The sequence below is a fragment of the Elaeis guineensis genome, chromosome 10 (assembly GCF_000442705.2).
Source record: "Elaeis guineensis isolate ETL-2024a chromosome 10, EG11, whole genome shotgun sequence".
In the NCBI taxonomy this organism is placed as follows: Eukaryota; Viridiplantae; Streptophyta; class Magnoliopsida; order Arecales; family Arecaceae; genus Elaeis; species Elaeis guineensis.
The window spans coordinates 79,208,073-79,225,596 of NC_026002.2; the positions used below are offsets into that span (position 1 = coordinate 79,208,073).

A 17,524-nucleotide genomic window follows, 5' to 3' on the forward strand; every position below is an offset into this window, starting at 1 on the left:
GAATTGATGTCGAACTCCTTCATCACAATAGTTCCTGAAAGCATTTGACATGTATTCTCCGCCTCTATCGGATCTCAAAATTTGTACTTTATAGTTACATTCCTTTTCAACTAAAGATTTAAAATTTTTAAATGTAAAGAGTGCAGCCGACTTTTCTTTAAGAAAATAAACCCACAACATTCTACTAAAATCATCAACAAATATTATAAAATATTTGTTACCACCATGAGATTCTGAAAGAGGGCCGCATATATCAGTATGCACCAACTGCAATGGTCTCATTGCTTTCCAAGACTTTTCACCTTTGAAGGGAGCTCTTGTATACTTTGCTAGTGTGTACTTTTCACAAACTTCATTTGGATAATATATATGCGAAAAACCTTTCACCATACCATTTTTAGATAGCAATTTCAAACTTTCAAAATTTAAATGTTCAAGCCTGAGATGCCAAAGCCAAGAAGGGTTCTTGATATCCACTTATAAGCATTTTTGAGAATCTATCTTTAAGAGAGGAGGAAACATCCTGTTCTTCGCCATCTGGACACAAGCAATCAGCTTCCCATTCCAATCTCTTAAGGTTAGTGATGACCCTTTCATATGAATTATATAACCCTTCTCCAAAAGTTGGCCAATACTTAGAATATTACTCTTCAAGTCTGGCACATAATATACATTGGAAATAAAATCAGACGTACCATTCTTTTGTTGAATCATGATCTTGCCTCTTCCTTTGACGGGAACTTTAGAGAAATCCCCAAACTTCACATCACCATGCACCCCTTCTTGCAACTCCACGAATAGGTCTTTTCTTCCACACATGTGGTTTGTGGCTCCTAAGTCAAGAAACCACACATTCTTCAAGTCTCCATTTTGTTGGCATGCCAAAAGAAGAGTTGGCTCTCCTTCTTGGTTTTTGGATTCGAAGTAGTTGCTTTGCTCATTGTTCCAACACTCATAGCTATAATGCCCATATTTGTGGCAATTATAGCATTGGACATTGGATCTTGCTTGGTCACGACCTCCATTTAATCTTCTACCTCGACCATGTTCACCTCTTCTACCACCTCTTCCATTGTTGAAATTTGGAGTTCGGCCTCTTCCACCATTGTAGCCTCCTTGACCATGACTACGGCCTCGACCACGACCACGGTAGTTGTTGCTACCACCTCTTATGTTACTACTAGCATCTCGAAATGCTTGAGATTGCCTTTGATCCTTTCCTTTACTACTAGCCTCCTCCACCTTTGATTGAAGTATTTGCTCTGTATTAGCTGCTTCAATTTTATTTTGCTTCTTTTGTTCATGGACTTGAAGTTTACCCATCAACGCATTGATGGATAGAGTATCCACATCATTAGCTTCTTCAATAGCGACAACAATATGCTCAAACCTCGGTGTCAAAGACCGAAGTATCTTCTCCACCACTCGAACATCATCTATCTTCTCTCCATTCCTCTTCAATTGGTTTACGATAACCAATATTCGAGAAAAGTAGTTGAAGATATTCTCCGTCTCCTTCATGGTGGCGACTTCAAATTCTCCCCGTAGTTGTTGTAGTCGGATTCGTTTCACTTTTTCTTCTCCTTTAAATATGATGGAGAGAGTATCCCATGCTTGCTTTGCAGAAGTTGCCTCAGCAATTCTTTCAAATGTCACCTCATCCAAGGCTTGATACAATTGAAACAAAGCTTTCTTGTCTCTCCTCCTTGTAACCCTCAAAGCCTCCTTTTGATTTTGATTGTACCCTCTTTTGATCTGGTGTAGGCTCGGTGTAGCCATCATTAACGATCTCCCATAGATCTTGTGAGCCAAACAATAACTTCATCTGGATACACCAATTCTCAAAATTCTCCTTAGTAAGCTTTGAGATTTGCATTTGCACACCATCACTAGTCATTTCCCTTAGGATCAGTCTTCTCAACAAGACAAGGCTCTGATACCAAATGATAAAATTGAAGAATCTCAAATATAAAAATAATAAGCACTCTTCTCTTATGGTGGAAAGATGACAAGAAGAATACTTGCTTCGCTTACAACAATGGGCAAATCACCTTCCTATTTATAGATGCCTAGATGCCTTTTTATATTCCATAACATTTAATTTATGCATGGAATACTAAGGAGCATTTACAGAATTCTATGTATTTAACTCTTCATCTATCAAGAAGCCTATTCTTTTTTACAAGGAGGCCTTTCAGATTTTCAAGAGACCCTTTAGTTTTCCAAAAGGTCTTTTAGTTTTCCAAAGTCATTTAATGATAAGTTTAAAATAATCCAACAAAGAGCACATATTGGTTTCCCTTTCTTTGTGGTTCTACTTAGTTCTCTGCTACGAGAAATCCTCCTCTTTCCACCATCTTCAATATCCCTCTCTTTCTCATCTTCCTGCTCCTCCTTCCTTTCGCATCTCCAGCACCTAGAATCTCTCTGACAAGCCATTCTTTCCTTTCCGTGGAGGATGACTCAGACATCCTCATCTCACAAGACAAGTCATTTGCATGCGGCTTCTACGAAGTTGGTACGAATGCCTTCACCTTCTCCATCTGGTTCTTAAACTCCAAGAACAAGACTGTCGTATGGACAGCGAATCGTGACCACCCTGTGAATGGTCATGGGTCCAGAGTTACGATGCGCAGGGATGGGAACTTGGTTCTAACAGACTACGATGATACCATCATTTGGAGCACCGACACCAGCTCAACTCGATCTCAAGCGCAGATTCTCGATGCTGGGAACCTTGTTGTAAAGGATAAAGATGGTGAAGTTTTATGGCAAAGCTTTGATTATCCTACTGATACTGTCACGCCCCCGACCCGAGATTGCGAATCGAGGGTCGCGGCAACCGCCGCATACTCATGAAGAACTCTCTCCATAAGCATGCAAGGCATCTCATCACGATATCAATGCATCGCAGTGGAATAAATTCAAATAATTATTATTCAACTGTAATTCAAGTAATTAAATCAAATGTCTTACATCCAATAAAATTTTTCCACTAACAATAAAACTATAGATCTAAATTCAATGAAGTTGACAATGCTAAATCTCGCCTCTAAAAGCTATGTCCCAATATTTCTTCCCACGCTCGAAATTAATTATCTGAATCTGAAAAATAGAAAGAAAAGTAATGAGCTAGACAGCCCAGTAAGTAACAAGTATCTCTACCAGATATTTCACACATATTATATAATTTTCAAGAATAATGTTGCAAATAAACATAAAAATATATTTCATGCTGATTTAATGCAAATCCAATATTTTCAAAAATTCACACATAATATAATCATAAATCCGATTCGATTCAAAACACTCATAACTCAACAGCCTCGACTATGACCAACGTTTAACCCCCATTGGCGGGGTCCACAGAATACCAGCGCACAATCCCCACTGACAGGGTCCAGAAATACCAGCGCACAACCTCCACTGGCAGGGTCCACAAATACCAGCGCACAACCCCCACTGGCAGGGTCCACAAAGTACCAACGTATAATCCCCATTGGCGGGGCCCACTAAAACATAGTTAGGCTGAGAGCATAAATCCGATCTATATCAAAATACTTAGTACCATAATATATATCATAATCTTTCACTAAACATGTGCATAAATCGATATACCATAACATTTCAAAAGCACTTTTCTTTCAAAACATAATTTCATAAATCATGCATAATTTCAGAGAATAATTATTTATTTTCAAAATAAATATGGAATATCTCGAGAAGATGATTCATTACTTACCTTTCACGGAGCACTGAACGAATGGATCGACTAACTTCTAGTAGATTCTTCCGCGCCTATTATCCAAAATTATATTTTTACATTAATTTAATTCAAAATTAAATCTAACAAATCTCAAAATTAAAATCTCGCTTAAAAATCAGACTCGTCTCTAAACTCGATCAGAATCATCAGATGAAGCCTTCCCCTATGCTAATCTTAGAAGGATAACTTTAGAGAGAAAAATCCATCAAGAGAGAGAAAAACAAGCTAGAGAGAGAAAATCCTAGAGAGAGAAAGTAGAGAGAGAAAGTCCAATTCCAGAGAGAGAAAGTCAGGGTTCAGATAGAAAGAAGAGAGAGAAACTCTCTCTCTCATCAATTTCAATTTTATTTATTTATTTATTTATTTATTTGTTCATACATATATATATATAAATATATATATATATTTATTATTATTATTATTATTATTATTTTCTTTTCTTTTCTTTTCTTTTTCTTCTTTTCTTTTTCTTCTTTTTCTTCTTTTTTTCTTTCCTTTTCTTTTTTTTTCTCTTTTTCCTTCTTTCTCTTTTCTTTTTCTTCTTTTTCTTTTTCTTCTTTTTTCTTCTTTTCTTCTTTTTCTTAGTTCTTCCCGTGCCGGAACAGAGGACCGGCGTCCTCCGGCCTTGACCGGCCGTTCGGGCCACGGCCGCTGCGGCGGAGGCCGGCGACCGACGGGGGCCACTCCCCCGGTCACGGAGGAGACATGGCCGGCGATCACTTCCGATCGCCAGTGCCGGAAAATCCAAGGAAAAAGGCCCAAAAACAGGGCGTCTTTCCCGACCGAAAGATCGACGATACTCGTCACCGGCAGCCATGCACAGGAGCATGGGAGGAAGGAGAAGAAGGAGGGGAAGAAGAAGGAGACTCACCTCAGCCTCCGGAGACCTCGCCGGCGAGCAATTACGGCGAGAAATCGGACGGTGTCCACGGCTCTAATTCGAGAAAATCGGAGAGAAGGAGAGAGGGAGGAGGCCAATGATCGGTCTCAAGAGGGAGGGGGTCTTCTTATAGAGCACCCTAGGACTCCGAGGGGTCCTAGGAGTCCTAATTTGCCCGGGACTCGCCGGAGAAGAAGACTCCTACCGGGAGTCTTCTTCCCGATTTTACTCTGTTTTTCCTCTCTCTTTTTTTTTCGTTTGAATGGCTTTGGTGGGCTGAGGTTTTGGCTATAACATTCTTCACCCCTAAAAAAAAATTTCGTCCTCAAAATTTTTCATACCTGTCACCATTGTATTGGAAGCCTGTGGATTCTGTTGAGTAAGCGCATAAACTCTTCCCTGGGTTTATTATGATGCTCATACTTTAACATCCCAATATTCCTAATGTTTACCCACCTACACTCAACTATGTCAAATTCTATGTGTCATAATTTATCCACTTATGCTCTGATACCATATTAATTGTCACGCCCCCGACCCGAGATTGCGAATCGAGGGTCGCGGCAACCGCCGCATACTCATGAAGAACTCTCTCCATAAGCATGCAAGGCATCTCATCATGATATCAATGCATCGCAGTGGAATAAATTCAAATAATTATTATTCAACTGTAATTCAAGTAATTAAATCAAATGTCTTACATCCAATAAAATTTTTCCACTAACAATAAAACTATAGATCTAAATTCAATGAAGTTGACAATGCTAAATCTCGCCTCTAAAAGCTCTGTCCCAATATTTCTTCCCACGCTTGAAATTAATTATCTGAATCTGAAAAATAGAAAGAAAAGTAATGAGCTAGATAGCCCAGTAAGTAACAAGTATCTCTACCAGATATTTCACACATATTATATAATTTTCAAGAATAATGTTGCAAATAAACATAAAAATATATTTCATGCTGATTTAATGCAAATCCAATATTTTTAAAAATTTACACATAATATAATCATAAATCCGATTCGATTCAAAACACTCGTAACTCAACAGCCTCGACTATGACCAACGTTTAACCCCCATTGGTGGGATCCACAGAATACCAGCGCACAATCCCCACTGGCAGGGTCCAGAAATACCAGCGCACAACCCCCACTGGCAGGGTCCACAAATACCAGCGCACAACCCCCACTGGCAGGGTCCACAAAGTACCAACGTATAATCCCCATTGGCGGGGCCCACTGAAACATAGTTAGGCTGAGAGCATAAATCCGATCTATATCAAAACACTTAGTACCATAATATATATCATAATCTTTCACTAAACATGTGCATAAATCGATATACCATAACATTTCAAAAGCACTTTTCTTTCAAAACATAATTTCATAAATCATGCATAATTTCAGAGAATAATTATTTATTTTCAAAATAAATATGGAATATCTCGAGAAGATGATTCATTACTTATCTTTCACGGAGCACTGAACGAATGGATCGACTAACTTCTAGTAGATTCTTCCGTGCCTATTATCCAAAATTATATTTTTACATTAATTTAATTCAAAATTAAATCTAACAAATCCCAAAATTAAAATCTCGCTTAAAAATCAGACTCGTCTCTAAACTCGATCAGAATCATCAGATGAAGCCTTCCCCTATGCTAATCTTAGAAGGATAACTTTAGAGAGAGAAATCCATCAAGAGAGAGAAAAACAAGGTAGAGAGAGAAAATCCTAGAGAGAGAAAGTAGAGAGAGAAAGTCCAATTCCAGAGAGAGAAAGTTAGGGTTCAGATAGAAAGAAGAGAGAGAAACTCTCTCTCTCATCAATTTCAATTTTATTTATTTATTTGTTCATACATATATATATAAATATATATATATATATATATTTATTATTATTATTATTATTATTATTATTTTCTTTTCTTTTCTTTTCTTTTCTTTTCTTTTTCTTCTTTTCTTTTTCTTCTTTTTCTTCTTTTTTTTCTTTCCTTTTCTTTTTTTTTCTCTTTTTCCTTCTTTCTCTTTTCTTTTTCTTCTTTTTCTTTTTCTTCTTTTTTCTTCTTTTCTTCTTTTTCTTAGTTCTTCCCGTGCCGGAACAGAGGACCGGCGTCCTCCGGCCTTGACCGGCCGTTCGGGCCACGGCCGCCGCGGCGGAGGCCGGCGGCCGACGGGGGCCACTCCCCCGGTCACGGAGGAGACATGGCCGGCGATCACTTCCGATCGCCGGTGCCGGAAAATCCAAGGAAAAAGGCCCAAAAACAGGGCGTCTTTCCCGACCGAAAGATCGACGATACTCGTCGCCGGCAGCCGTGCACAGGAGCATGGGAGGAAGGAGAAGAAGGAGGAGAAGAAGAAGGAGACTCACCTCAGCCTCCGAAGACCTCGCCGGCAAGCAATTACGGCGAGAAATCGGACAGTGTCCGCGGCTCTAATTCGAGAAAATCGGAGAGAAGGAGAGAGGGAGGAGGCCAATGATTGGTCTCAAGAGGGAGGGGGTCTTCTTATAGAGCACCCTAGGACTCCGAGGGGTCCTAGGAGTCCTAATTTGCCCGGGACTCGCCGGAGAAGAAGACTCCTACCGGGAGTGTTCTTCCCGGTTTTACTCTGTTTTTTCTTTTTTTTTTTTTTTTTTTTCGTTTGAATGGCTTTGGTGGGCTGAGGTTTGGGCTATAACAGATACTCTCCTCCCTAACCAGGTATTCAAAAGAAATTCCAGGCTGGTATCTGCTGCCGCTAATGGATTACTTGCTTCCGGCCACTACAAGTCTTATTTTGATTACAATAATGTTTTGATACTCATATACGATACACCGGAATTTGCCAGCATCTACTGGCCCGATCCTGCACATGTAGTGTGGAAGGATGGCAGATCAACCTGCAACAGTAGCAAATATGCAGTCCTTGATGACATGGGGCGGTTCGTGTCGAGCGATAACTTGACATTCAAAGCTTCTGACTTGGGTCCAGGGATTAGGAGGAGGCTGACTTTGGATTATGATGGTAATCTTAGGCTGTACAGCTTGAACGAGTCGACAAAAATGTGGTCGATTTCATGGATTGCTCTTTCATCAATTTGTCTGGTGCATTCGCTGTGTGGTAGGAATGGAATTTGTGTATACACCCCGACACCCAAGTGCACTTGTGCTCCTGGTTTTGAAGTGAACGACCCGAGTGACTGGAGCAAAGGTTGCAAGCGCAAAGACAGCATCATGAACTGCCACAAATCTCATCAAGTTAAATTTTTCGAGCTTCCCCACACAGATTTTTGGGGCTCTGATTTCAGTCGCACTTCCTCCTTGTCATTACGGGCTTGCAGGAAGATTTGCCAAATGGACTGTTCATGCGAAGCGTTCAGGTATGAGAAGGAAACTGGGAAATGTCATCCAAAAACTGCCCTCCACAATGGAAGAAGTTATCCAGGCATCGATGGCAGCATATTCTTAAAATTATCGAGATTTGTAAATACCTCAAAACTCTCTGACAATACTTAACATGAGGATGTTAAGTGCAATGTCACAGAAGTGAGCACCGGGAAGAATATACGGCGAAAGAGCATCGGAGGAAAAAATTGGGCTTGCTTCTATTGGTTCGTATCAGCATTTTTTGTAATAGAACTCCTTTTTGTTACATTTGGTTGGTGGTTTATTTTCAGGAGGGAGAAGCAGTCAGCTCCCATGGAGGAAGGATATAAGGCTATATCTACTCAATTTCGAAGATTCACTTACAAAGAGCTGGAAAGGGCTACTCGAAACTTCCGGGAAGTGCTCGGGAGAGGAGGCTCAGGAGCCGTGTACAAAGGAGTCTTGGATGATGAGAGGGTGGTGGCGGTCAAGAAGTTGGAAGATGTGATTCAAGGAGAAGAGGAATTCCGCGCCGAACTGAGCCTCATAGGAAGAATATACCACATGAATTTAGGGAGAATGTGGGGATTTTGTTCAGAACGCTCCCACAGGCTCTTAGTTTCCGAGTTCGTGGAGAATGGTTCATGGGACAAGGTTTTATTTAATGGTGATGGCTCCACTAGCTTTCTAAGGTGGAGTGACAGGTTTAAAATTGCGGTGGGGGTGGCGAAGGGATTGGCCTATCTTCCCACTGTGATATAAAGCCTGAGAATATATTGTTAGGTCATGATTTTGAGCCCAAGATTGCAGACTTTGGACTGGCCAAACTGTTAAATAGAGGTGGATCTGGGCGCAACCTATCACGTATCCGAGGGACGAGAGGTTACATTGCTCCAGAGTGGGCTTCCAGTCTTCCAATCACTGGGAAGGTTGATGTCTATAGCTATGGAGTCGTGCTTCTAGAGTTAGTGAAAGGGGTTAGAGTTTTAGACTGGATAATTAGTAGAGAGGAGAAGGTAGAGATGGTTCCGAGAAGGTCAGTTGATTTGCTCAGAGAGAACTTGGAGAATGGAGAAGAGTCATAGATTGGGGACTTTGTTGACTCCAGATTGGAGGGACATTTTAACAACAAGCAAGCATTGATGATGGTGGAGATAGCAGTCTATTGCCTCGAAGAAGAGAGAAGCAAAAGACCATCCATGAAATCTATAGTCCAAATGCTCTTTTTATCCAATGGCGAGCTAATCTCCTAGGAAGCATCTTTCCAGTAAGTTGGGCATGAAGTCGTCAGTATGTAGTCATAACATCAAGTAATATTTTTGTGCATTTTTTTTTTTTTGTTGAAAACTAGTAATGTGTGTTAGTCGAAATGAGTATGTATGTACTCATTATATGTTGGAAGCTGCAAAGGCAAATAAAGAGCTTGTATTCAACATTTGTTCTCCTGCTTGTAGACCCGTCCGAATATTAATATGTCTAAACTTTCTCGTTCATCAAAAAAAAAAAAGTCTAAACTTTCTCTGAGTTAACAAGGAATAAATTAAGATAGTAGTAGTAATTATCTTCTAATTATTTACCAATATGATAATTTTGGATTAATGTTTATCGGTTTGCAGAGCTGAACGTGGTTTCACTATCCACTATAATTATCTCATTATTTACGAGATTGAATAGATTAGCTGGTGCAATAAGTCTATATATACAATATACTAAAGAATAGCCCAATGCTTTTCCAACATAACTATACTAGAGTCCGTTCAGAATAACTACCAGCCTTAAAGAAATCGAAAACGATAAAAAGAAACCCAGATATTTTAGAACTAGCAGACCAGGTGCATGCAAGAACTTCCAAAGGAGCCAAGAGATTGGAATTAGAAGGGCCAAGACAGAAATTGTTGGAGGTATTATCCGCTTTGGCTTGAAGCATTTTTGAGCTTCAATGGACCTTAGCCATTTGAAGTCTCATGGTTTAGTAAATACCTCACATGGGAAAGAATATTTCAATCTATATAAACCATACTTTCTCTTGACTCACAATCGATGTGGGACTAAAGATGCTGTCCCCTATAACAGGAATTATGACAAAATATGCTATATGTTGTTTTCCGCACCCGCACGCCAAAAGTTTGCTCTATTAGCCACCATATTTTGATATTAAATATTGTTGTAGATCTGTACCTCAGCCTTGGCTGAGACATCGACAGTTCTGACCGAGCTATGGGAGATGGATGACTAACACGATTGCAGATGTGACAAGAAGTCAGATATCCCGTTAGCAGCGGACCTCGACTCTTTAGCCTCGGACGATCTATTTTAAATCGCCCTCAGCCAACCTATCTTGGATCACCCAGAGATCGATGTCTACATTATAGATCTTCATGATCTCGGCTTTAGACGGTTTGATGTAGCTCATACCCGATCGATCTATCCCTATTTGTAAGAGGACAAGTATTCGCTCCACGAACTCCGGTACCTCAGTCATGACAACCTACTGAAGGTCGGTTTGGATGATCTATCCTAAATCGATGGTGGCTGAATTATTTCTCCTACCAACGGATCTGTCCTTCCTCCAAATTAGAAAAGTTCAGATGAGGTAAAACTTCTCCGCAATTAAATCTCTCATAAAAGAAAAATTCTATTTTGAATCAATCTATGTGATAAATCCGAAAATCATTAGGACTCTAAGATAGATACGATTCAAACTCTTTTTCTATAAATCAAGGCTCCAGAACCCATTAAGGTATGCAATAAAAAACTGACTCCTAGTTCTCTCCTTTCATTATTCTCCAATCTTCTGACTTGAGCGTCGGAGGGTCTACATCGGAGAGCGTCACTCCGTCAGAGGGTCTACATCGGAGAGCGTCACTCCGGTGTGGATTTATTTTATAGATATTCGGATGAAGCTCCAACAGTAGTTTCATCTCATCCACATCTACCTCAGCATCTGATCTCAAACAGAGAGATTGGCAGCAACAAATATGCTGTTGGATTTTTTTTCCTCCTTTGCATCACCGAACGTCAACCAGGAAGGGTGCCAATACTTCTTTTTCTTTTCCATGGAAGTTAGGGGTCACAACATTTAGCGGAGTCATGTCCATAGCCCTAGCCTCCATTGGTCTCCACAACTAGATCATCGAAAAGAACGCGGGTGGGAATAATGTGGGACACACGAGGAACCTAGGATGACAAACAGACGAGGTGGGCCACCACACCTAACAGCCAACCAACATGCGTGTTTTTTTTGGGATGGATTGGTCACAGAAAATAGCTGTTTCGGATCCTGTTGGACGGCCATGAAGGGGGGAAATATCTAACACACAACCAAGTCTTAAGCGTGACTTTAGGGTTCCTGTGATAAGAATTTTTCACCTACAGACTGGAAAGTGACGATAAATATAGGTAGAATTCAAAGCTTAGCCAGTGGGGTTGGGGGGAATTAAAAGCTTAGCCCGTGGGCTCCAGGTCACCTTGTGAGTGTGACCTCTCATTCCATGCCTGGGTTGAACGAGCTAAGAATTCACCCAACATAAGGCTCTCAGAATCTATTTGGTGATATTGTAGATGTATAGAAAGATTGCATTGGTAAAATTCATTTTGTATTAAATATCAGCTATTAGGGTTCCGTCTTATTTGTATCATAACTCTACTATACATCACACCAATTTTATAATTAGCATTAGTTCTCTTATACTATAATTAAGTAAAAGGATTTTCTACTTAGATTTATGGAGTGAGAAATGTCCCGGGAAGATGGCTAGAAAAAAAAAAAAAAGAGAATGTAGAAACATCCAATTTTTCTAAGTTAATGGCTTTCAATTGTTTTATTTGGTAAACCATCTTTTTAATTTATGCATATTACGCCATTATAAGGTTTGTTATTTTGTATTGAGGTTTATAATATTTTTTTGTACTTATGATTTTTAGATCCCATTTCATACCTCGGGTTACTTACTAATTATCACTAAATATTAGGAGGACAGTTGGGCCACATAGACCCGAAACAGGTTTCACAAACTGATATAAAACCTGTAAACTGGACATGAGCCCGTGATCACTACCAAACCATTTAGTTGGGTTAGGTATGGATTTTTAAACCTAGCCCAATCAAATCTAGAAGGGAGAAAAACTGAGGCCAATAATTCGATCTAGCCTACTCTGATGTATTGCCCATAGATGTGGCGATCGAGATTCGAGAGGGCCTTCAGCCATTTGACAAGGCCATCAAACCGTTCAGCCCTCCATGCTTATTGTATAGGCAGGCTAGGATAGAGAGCGATGCAGCAAAATGATATCGTTGTGACCAATGAGTTTGAAATGAAATCTTAGGATGCCAAATGTACATAGTTTCTCATGCTGAATGCAATCTTAATTAGGATAGCCCGCACAATCATTGGTTTTAGCCAGCTTCTCTGGTGTTTTTTTTCCTTATTTGCTAAGACCATTGTTCGCACCAATCTAGCATCAATATATCCAAACAGATCGGAAAACAAAACATCCCTCAATCTCCTCCAGTTGGACAGCAAATTGGTCTACAAGACCAACAAAATGCTCAGTCTTGTGCATTTGTTAGTAAAGAATTGTATTTCCTATAGTATCCAAGAAACCAAGCTAGACCCATGCATGAGGCCCATTTAGTGAAAGGTTTGGCACGTGAACAAGTATGCCAGGCTACACCCTTCGAAGAGCTTAGATCAGTTAGTAGTGTTTGGTGGCCTTTTTGATATTTTTGGAATAGGAATACGGATTTTAGAAAATAGCTATTCATCACGTCTATTTCAGATTTCTGTTTGATTGAAAATCTACTAGTCCACCGAAAATAAGATGCAATTAATATGGTGTTATTTCCTAATCTAGAATAAGGTGCAATTAAGTCTCATTAAAAACCTAGAATAGGCTATTCCATGATAGGATCCAACATGGAATAGCTTATTCAAAGTAGATGAGAATAATGTGCAATTAATGCACAATTAATGCAGGTTGATCGGAATTGATATTCCTGCAGGGCCCACCACTATTTTAGAAGGTGTTTGGGGGAATAAGATGGAATAAGCTCTTATTTCACCTAGAATAAGGGCAACCAAACACTAATGCAATAATTTTTTCAAGATTTTTTTGGGTGCAAATTCTCGAGGACAATTCGAGAATAGTGTGTAAAGCACCAATATTTTTTTCATAAAAAAAATAATTGGTTTATGCACGCTATCCTCGAACAGAAATTCTAAGGCTTATAAATTTGTTATGCTACAATTAATATATTATTATTATAATTATTTTTATTTTTAAAATATTTTTAAATCATGACTAAAATTAATTATATCAAACAAATAATTATATCTAACATTATATCTAATTACTAAAATAACAAATAATTACTTCTAATGGCTAAAATTAATTGAAAAAAAATATATAAATTAAAAAATATATAAATTAAAAAATATATAAATTAAAAAAATTATTCTCACCTTCAACTCTTCCGTGAATCCAACAGCTATGCAGCGGTGGTGGTGGCAGCCCTACAAAACCAGACAAGCCAGGTGTAAGAGAGGGAGATAGGGAGAGTGACAGAGAAAGTAAGGGAGGGAGACTGAGAAAGAAAATGAGGGAGGGAGATAGGGGAGGGAGGGGTTGACCGACGACGGGGAGGGAGGGCTCGATCGACGGTGGGGAGGGAGGAGTGTGAGAAAGAGAGGGAGGGAGAGTGAGACATCAAGGAACCTCCCTTCCGAATCCACCAACCCCTGGGCGATCACCGACCCCCCTTTCAACTCTCCCTCAACGGAGAACCGGGCGAAGCTACCGAGGATGGGGAGAGATGCTGGAGGAGGAGGTAGAAGGAAGGCTTAGACATGCAAAAAACTTCGATCTAACGAGGATCAAAGCCATGGGAGGAGGAGGAGGAGAGGAAGCGAAGGAACCAAGAATAAGAGGAAGAAGATGAAGGAGAGGGCTCTAGGGTTAGGGTTTCGAGGGATTGGAGGGAATTGGAGGGAAGGAGGGAGAGTAGGCGAGAGAGGGAGAAGGTGGCGGAGAAGAGGGAGGATTCGAGGGATAGGGTTTGGGAGGGGAGGAGGAGGAGGTCGGAGTCGGAGAGGAAGCGGAGGGAGAGGGAGACGGTGGAGGCGAGGAGGGAGAGGACAGGCGTGAGGTCCTCTGTGGTGAAGGGTGGACTGGGAGAGGGCCTACTCTTCTTTTCAGAGGTGGAGGCGGCGGAGGAGAGGCCTCGACCGGTGACGGTGGTGGGGAGGGAGGACTCGACCGGCGGTGACCAATGGAGACCGAGAGGGAGAGAAAGAAACAGGACGGTGCGTGGAGGAGAGGGTGGCGAGGCGGGAGGGAGACGGTGCGCTGGGGAGTGGGCTCGATCGGCGACGGGGGGTGGGCTCGAGCAGTGATGGTGGCGGGGAGGGAGGGCTCGACGGCGGCGGGGAGGGAGAGAGAGAGAGGATGGTGGTCGGGAGGGAGAGAGAGAGGATGGTGGCGGGGAGGGAGAGCACTTACTGGGAAGGATGACCGACGATCGGAGGGGGAGGACTATCGTCGGAGATCGGGGAGGGAGAAAGAGCTTTGACGACCGCAACGGCATGGGCAAATTTTTGATTAGGGCAAATTTTTGTCCTATTTCAAAGTGCTTTTTTTTAATTAAAAAATATTTAGCGATGAAATAAATTTGTTGCGAAAAGTAAACATTTTGTCACAAAAAAATATATTTTTTGCAACAAAAATTATTTCATCGCAAATGATTAATTTTTTACAATGAAAATTTAATTTCATCACAAATATAAAAAAATTATCATAAAAATCAATTTTTTTGCAACAAAAAAAATATTTTATAGCAAAAAATTAATTTTTTTATGACATAATTATTTTTGTCACAAAAAAAAAATTTAGCAATGAAAAATTTTTTCGTCACCAAACAAAATAATTTTTTGCAATGAAAAAAATTTTCGTAGCTAAAGATCAATTTCTAGCAATGAAAATTAAAATTTCATCGTAAAATATTTAAATTTTTTTAACAAAATAAATTTTAGCGATGAAATAGTTTTGTCGCTAAATATAAATAAAATTGGTCGGAAAAACCCTTATTTTTTGCAACAAAATATCAATTTCGTCGCAAACAATGTAATTTTTTTGCGATAAAATTTTTTTTCATCACAAAAAAATATTTTTTTGCTATGAAAAAATATTTCATCACAAAAAATATTATTTTTTGCAATAGAAAAAAAATTTTGTTGCTAAAGATCAACTTCTAGCAACAAAAATAAAATTTTCGTTGCAAAAGATATAACTTTTTGCAACGAAATTTTTTTCATCGCAAATACCTGATTTTTGGGAATGAAATTTAAATTTTATTGTAAAAGTTTAATTATTTGCAATGAAATAAATTTCGTCGCTAAAATTTCATCGTTAAAAGTCAAATTCCTTATAGTGCAATTCTGGGACCAGTTTAGGTATTTCCACTTCTCCTTCAGTTGGCATTCTTCTCAGAACTAGACAAAGGTTCAAAATTCAAATCTGGATGATGATATCCATGCATGTTGTGGTTCTTCCATATATTTTGTTCCTTTAAAAGAAATAAAAAGGGTGATGGAGATGAATTTTATCAAATGTTAGGATATTCCAGCAGTTTTGCACTGCTCGGTGTTCGGTGTTCCCAAAATAATGAGGTACCCTGATGGGACATGCCAAACCCACATTGACGCATGCTTAAACGTAATAAATTAACTAACTTATAATCCTATACCAGGCATATGACTTAAAAGAATATTTTATTTTAATAATTTATTAATATATATTCTATATATATTTTAATAATAATTAAAATAATAAAAAAATATATTTTATGTATAGCATGTATTATAAGCTATTTTATTTTTTTCTAAATTTGAGATTCCCTATAGATATCTTGGCATTTGATCCTAAAACCCCTGTCTTCTTTTCGTAATACCATTCATTCTTTTTTGCTTCGCTCTTTACTTGCAGAGCTCATTTTCTCTTCTTCTTTTCCATCATCATGACGAAGCTCAAGAAGCTCTCAAAGAGTCCGAATCTCATTCGGATTAAACATATCGATGGATTAAACGTATCAATGCCTACTCACACATCCATGACTTGGGCCTCAACTCCACTCTGGAGGTTCGCACCATCTTTGAGGGCATGATCAACCAGCAATATCTTCATCACGAGTGCCTTGAGTGAGTTATCCACTGTGATGTAAAGCCTGAGAATATATTGTTAGGTCATGATTTTGAGCCTAAGATTGCAGACTTTGGACTAGCCAAACTATTAAATAGAGGTGGATCTGGGCGCAACTTATCACATATCCAAGGGACGAGAGGTTACATTACTCCAAAGTGGGCTTCCAGTCTTCCAATCACTGGGAAGGTTGATGTCTATAGCTATGGAGTCGTGCTTCTAGAGTTAGTGAAAGGGATTAGAGTTTCAGACTGGATAATTGGTAGAGAGGAGGAGGTAGAGATGGTACTGAGGAGGTCAGTTGATTTGCTCAGAGAGAACTTGGAGGATGGAGAAGAGTCATGGATTGGGGACTTTGTTGACTCCAGATTGGATGGACATTTCGACAGCAAGCAAGGATTGATGATGGTGGAGACAGTAGTCTGCTATCTCGAAGAGGAGAGAAGCAAAAGACCATCTATGAAATCTGTAGTCCAAATGCTCCTTTTATTCGATGGTGGGCTAATCTCCTAGGAAGCATCTTTCCAGTAAGTTGGGCATAAAGTTGTTAATATGTAGTCATAACATCAAGTAATATTTTTGTGCATGTTTTTTTTTTTGTTGAAAAGTAGTAATGTGTGTTAGTCGAAAAGAGTATGTATGTACACGTTATATGTTAAAAGCCACAAAGGCAAATAAAGAACTTGTATTCAACATTTGTTCTCCTACTTGTAAACCGGTCTAAATATTAATATGTCTAAACTTTCTCATTCATCAAAAAAAAAAAAGTCTAAACTTTCTCTAAGTTAACAAGGAATAAATTAAGATAGTAGTAGTAATTATCTTCTAATTATTTACCAATGTGATAATTTTGGATTAATGTTTATCAGTTCGTAGAGCTGAACGTGGTTTCACTATCCACTATCATTATCTCATTATTTATGAGATTGAATAGATTAGCTGGTGCAATAAGTCTATATATACAATATACTAAAGAATAGTCCAATGCTTTTCCAACATAACTATACTAGAGTCCGTTCAGAATAACTACCAGCCTCAAAGAAATTGAAAACGATAAAAAAAAACCTAGATATTTTAGAACTAGTAGACCAGGTGCATGCAAGAACCAGATTCCAAGGGAGCCAAGAGATTGGAATTAGAAGGACCAAGACAGAAATTGTTGGAGGTATTGTCTGCTTTGGCTTGGAGCATTTTTGAACTTCAATGGACCTTGATCATTTGAAGTCTCACGGTTTAGTCCTTTAAGAGATGCCTTACATGGGAGAGAATATTTCAATCCACATAAACCATACTTTCTCTTGACTCACAACCGATGTGAGACTAAAGATACCATCCCCTATA

The 17,524-nt window shown here is 39.3% G+C and overlaps 1 protein-coding gene and 1 pseudogene across 1 annotated transcript; one reads left to right on the forward strand and one right to left on the reverse strand.

Annotated features, from left to right (window-relative positions):
• Positions 1-477: 477 nt before the first annotated feature.
• LOC140852228 (uncharacterized) lies at positions 478-1,779 on the reverse strand. Its single transcript, XM_073245202.1, has one exon. It carries the CDS (start codon positions 1,777-1,779, stop codon positions 478-480), a length of 1,302 nt encoding a protein of 433 aa, XP_073101303.1.
• A 360-nt stretch (positions 1,780-2,139) lies between these two features.
• On the forward strand, positions 2,140-16,696 carry LOC140852229 (putative receptor protein kinase ZmPK1; annotated as a pseudogene).
• Positions 16,697-17,524: the final 828 nt, after the last annotated feature.

Coding starts and splice junctions, on each gene's coding strand:
- LOC140852228 (XM_073245202.1), bottom strand. CDS start 1,779: ATGGCTACACCGAGCCTACACCAGATCAAAAGAGGGTACAATCAAAAT.